Consider the following 3607-nt stretch of genomic DNA (forward strand, 5'->3'; position numbering starts at 1 on the left):
GGCTCTGAAGTGTAAAGAGAGTGTGATCAGTCTCAGATCTTCGGAACCCGCGATCTAAGAGGGTAACACTTAGCTTCCGATACCAAGCCCTTGGGGACTGTTTCAAGCCATAGATTGCCTTTCTCAGCTTCAAAACCTTGCCCTGAGTCACCTGAACACCTGGTGGAGGAGTCATATAGACCTCTTCTTCTAATTCTCCTTGAAGAAATGCATTCTTCACATCCATTTGCCATAAATCCCACTCTAAGTTTGTAGCAAGGGAGAGAATAACTCTCACTGTGTGTAGCTTAGCAACCGGAGCAAATGTCTCTCTATAGTCTTCCCCATAGGTCTGTGTGAAACCTCTAGCCACCAGTCTTGCCTTGTACCTCTCGATCTCCCCATTGCTCTTGTATTTGATAGTAAATACCCACTTAGAGCTCACAGTTTTCTTCTTTCTTGGTAACTCAGCTTCATCCCAAGTGTGATTCCGAATCATAGCCTGTTTTTCTTCAGTAACAGCATCAAGCCACACCTTGTGCTCCTTTGCTTCATCATAAGTCCTTGGAACCTCTTCTTGATCTAAGACTCCTATGAACACTTGATGTTCTTGAGGAACATGGGCTAGAGAGCACACTGCTTGAGTTGGATGAGCTATAGCTTGATTATTGTAGTAGACTCTAGTATTGATCCAATTAGAAGCCGGTTTTCTGATCCTTTGGCTTCTTCTAAGCTCTTGAACCGCCGGTTCTTCTTCTGTGGGAACTGATTCCTCTTGAGTGTGATCCACGCCTAGCTCAGGTTCTTCTTGGGTTGGTGAGATCACTTGGTCGTTTTCCATTTCCTCACCAGGGGCCTCGGTCTCAGTCTCAGGTTCCTCTTCTAATGGATGTGGATCCACCTGATCTTGAGTGGATTCAGCTGGGGCTGAGCCTGTTGGTGTGCTCCCATCGTTTCTTAAGGTCTCAAGTAGGGTTCTGAGAGTAGCCGCCCTATCTGAGTTGGAATGGGGAAGATCCTTTAGATTTTCCCAATTTCTTTCCTCATAGAAGCCCTTATCTTCAATAAACTTCACATCTCTGGACACTAGAACCCTCCTAGTCTCAGGAATGTAACATTTGTAGCCCTTCTGGTTAATAGAATAGCCAATGAACATCCCTTTTGTACTTCTAGCCTCAAGCTTGTTCCTTTGTTCTCCTGGAACTAATACAAAGCAAACACAACCAAATACTTTTAGGTAATCAATCGATGGCTTAGACTTGTTTAATACCTCAAATGGGGAAGCATCTTGGAGGATCCTTGTAGGGAGCCTATTGATAAGATAACAGGCTGTGACTACAGCATCTCCCCAAAACCTCTTAGGAACATTCCTATGAAACATCAAGGACCTGGCCACCTCCATAAGATGCCTGTTCTTCCTCTCAGCAACTCCATTTTGCTGAGGGGTATAAGGACAGCTTGTTTGATGGACAATTCCGTGTTGGTTAAGGTGATGCCTAAAGGCTTGGCTTGTGTATTCTCCTCCATTATCTGACCTAAACACTTTGATCTTAGCATTATAATGGTTAGTCACATATTTTTGAAAATTCATAAAGGCCTCTAGCACCCTATCTTTAGATGGTAACAAAGTGATCCAAGTATATTTAGATTTCTCATCAATAAAGGTAACAAAGTATTTGTGACTTTCTCTAGACATACATGGAGAGGTCCATACATCAGAGTGAACTAAATCAAAGCAATTTTCATAAATAGTAGATGATTTAGGAAAGACAGTTCTACAATGTTTACCCAAGATACAAGCTTCACAAGCATTATTATCAAACTTAACATCAGGTAACATCAGATTCAAAGACCTATGATGGGGATGACCCAATCTAGCATGCCACAATGCATTATTTTCAACAACAGAACTAAAAACAAAAGCATTAGATAGAGAAGATGGCTTAGTGTCTTCAAGAACATAAAGCCCATCTTTAGTAGTTCCTTGTCCAAGAAGCTTACTTGACTTAATATCCTGAAAGAAAACCTCATTAGGACTGAATATAGCATAACAGTTTAAATCAGTAGTTGCTTTCTTAATAGACAAGAGGTTAGATGTGAATGAGGGCATGTAAAATGCTTTAGATTGTTTATCAAACAGCTTAAGATCACCAATGCCTTCTATCTTAACTTTTTCACCATTTGCAATAATCACATTTCCTAATGCAGGTTTCATGTTACTAATCAATTTAGCATCACTAATCATATGATGGCTAGCTCCAGAGTCAACAATAAGCGGTTTATCACTTTTCAAGACATGATTTGCAGTATGAATTTCTAAAGAATGATCATCCACAACAGTATTAGCAGTATGATTAGTCAAGATATGATCATGTAATGCATGAAAGCTAAAGGCTTTAATCGGTTTACCAGACTCTTTAAGAGCCTTGATGAGAGCATCCAGGTCTGATTTCTTCACATATTCAGCTGAGGCCCTCATAGCAACCCCTTCCTTCTCACGGTCTGAGGGGCCAGCCTCCTCCTGAGCATGAGCTTCATTCGCCCTTGGCTTTCTCTGGTCTTTGCTGCGGCTTTGCTTGAGATGTGGATACAGGATCCAGCACTTGCTCTTCAGGTGACCCTTCTTTTTATAATGCTCACACACCCAAACCTCACGGTCCTCACCACCATAGGCTCCTTTGTTGGCTACTGCAGCTTCACCTTTGTTGGCCATCACCAAGTCGCTTCCTTTATTGCCGAAGAGACCCAAAGACCCTTGTTCCTTCTGGATCTGAGAACAGACTTCCTCCAGGCTTGGTAGTTTTGTAGCTCTAAGAAGATGCTTGATGAGATCGTTAAAAGCTGGATTCAACACCATTAGAAGAGCAAAGACCTTGTCCTGCTCTCTCCTTTCATTTAGAACCTCAGCATCAACAGTAGCAGGCCTGAGCATCTCCAGCTCTGCCCATAGAGACCTAAACTTCCCAAAGAAGGTATTGAAGTCCAGATCTCCTTGGTGAAGACAGTTAATCGCCTTTTTGACCTCAAATACCCTTGTGAGATTACATGTGTTCCCAAACACATTCTTCAGGGTTTCCCAAAGCTCCTTTGCACTCTCACAATAGGAGTAGGACTCAAGCACCGACAGATCTAGAGCTCCATGAAGGATAGCAAGCACCGTTTGATCCTCTTGGAACCATTCCACAGAATCTTTCAAAGGCATCTCCTTTCCTCCATCTTTGGTCTTGCCTTTAACATCCTTTGGATCTTCAACATGATACCAAAGGTTTCTTCCACACAACACAGCTTTGGCAGTTCTTGCCCAAAGCAGATAGTTATCAGCTCCTTTGAGCACCACAGGTAAAACAGGAACCTTGTTTCCTTCCATTAACACTCGCAGAGATGAGAAAAGGAAGAACAAAGATCGAGTATTTCAAAAGAAAAGAGGTTTGTACGGATGAATCTGGGTTTGAGTATGAACACGAAGATTTGAGGGGATGGAATAGATGAGAATAAGAGAATAAGAGATGAGAATAAGCAAGATTAATCACCAGATCTCGCAACCTGGCTCTGATACCATGAGAGAATGTAAAGATTAACAGCGGATTAAGATAAGATTAAGAGAGATTAAGAGAGTTTGAATGAAGAT

The 3607-nt window shown here is 41.9% G+C and overlaps 1 protein-coding gene across 1 annotated transcript; it reads right to left on the bottom strand.

The window, feature by feature from the left end:
• Positions 1-1754: 1754 nt before the first annotated feature.
• On the bottom strand, positions 1755-3433 carry LOC112083858. The gene is made up of 2 exons (XM_024151910.1): positions 2389-3433; positions 1755-1993 (listed from the first exon to the last, which is right to left on the bottom strand). The coding sequence occupies exons 1-2, from the start codon at positions 3344-3346 to the stop codon at positions 1986-1988; spliced, it is 966 nt and encodes a 321-aa protein (XP_024007678.1). The 5' UTR covers positions 3347-3433; the 3' UTR covers positions 1755-1985.
• Positions 3434-3607: the final 174 nt, after the last annotated feature.

Source organism: Eutrema salsugineum, unplaced genomic scaffold (assembly GCF_000478725.1).
Source record: "Eutrema salsugineum unplaced genomic scaffold, Eutsalg1_0 scaffold_557, whole genome shotgun sequence".
NCBI lineage: Eukaryota > Viridiplantae > Streptophyta > Magnoliopsida > Brassicales > Brassicaceae > Eutrema > Eutrema salsugineum.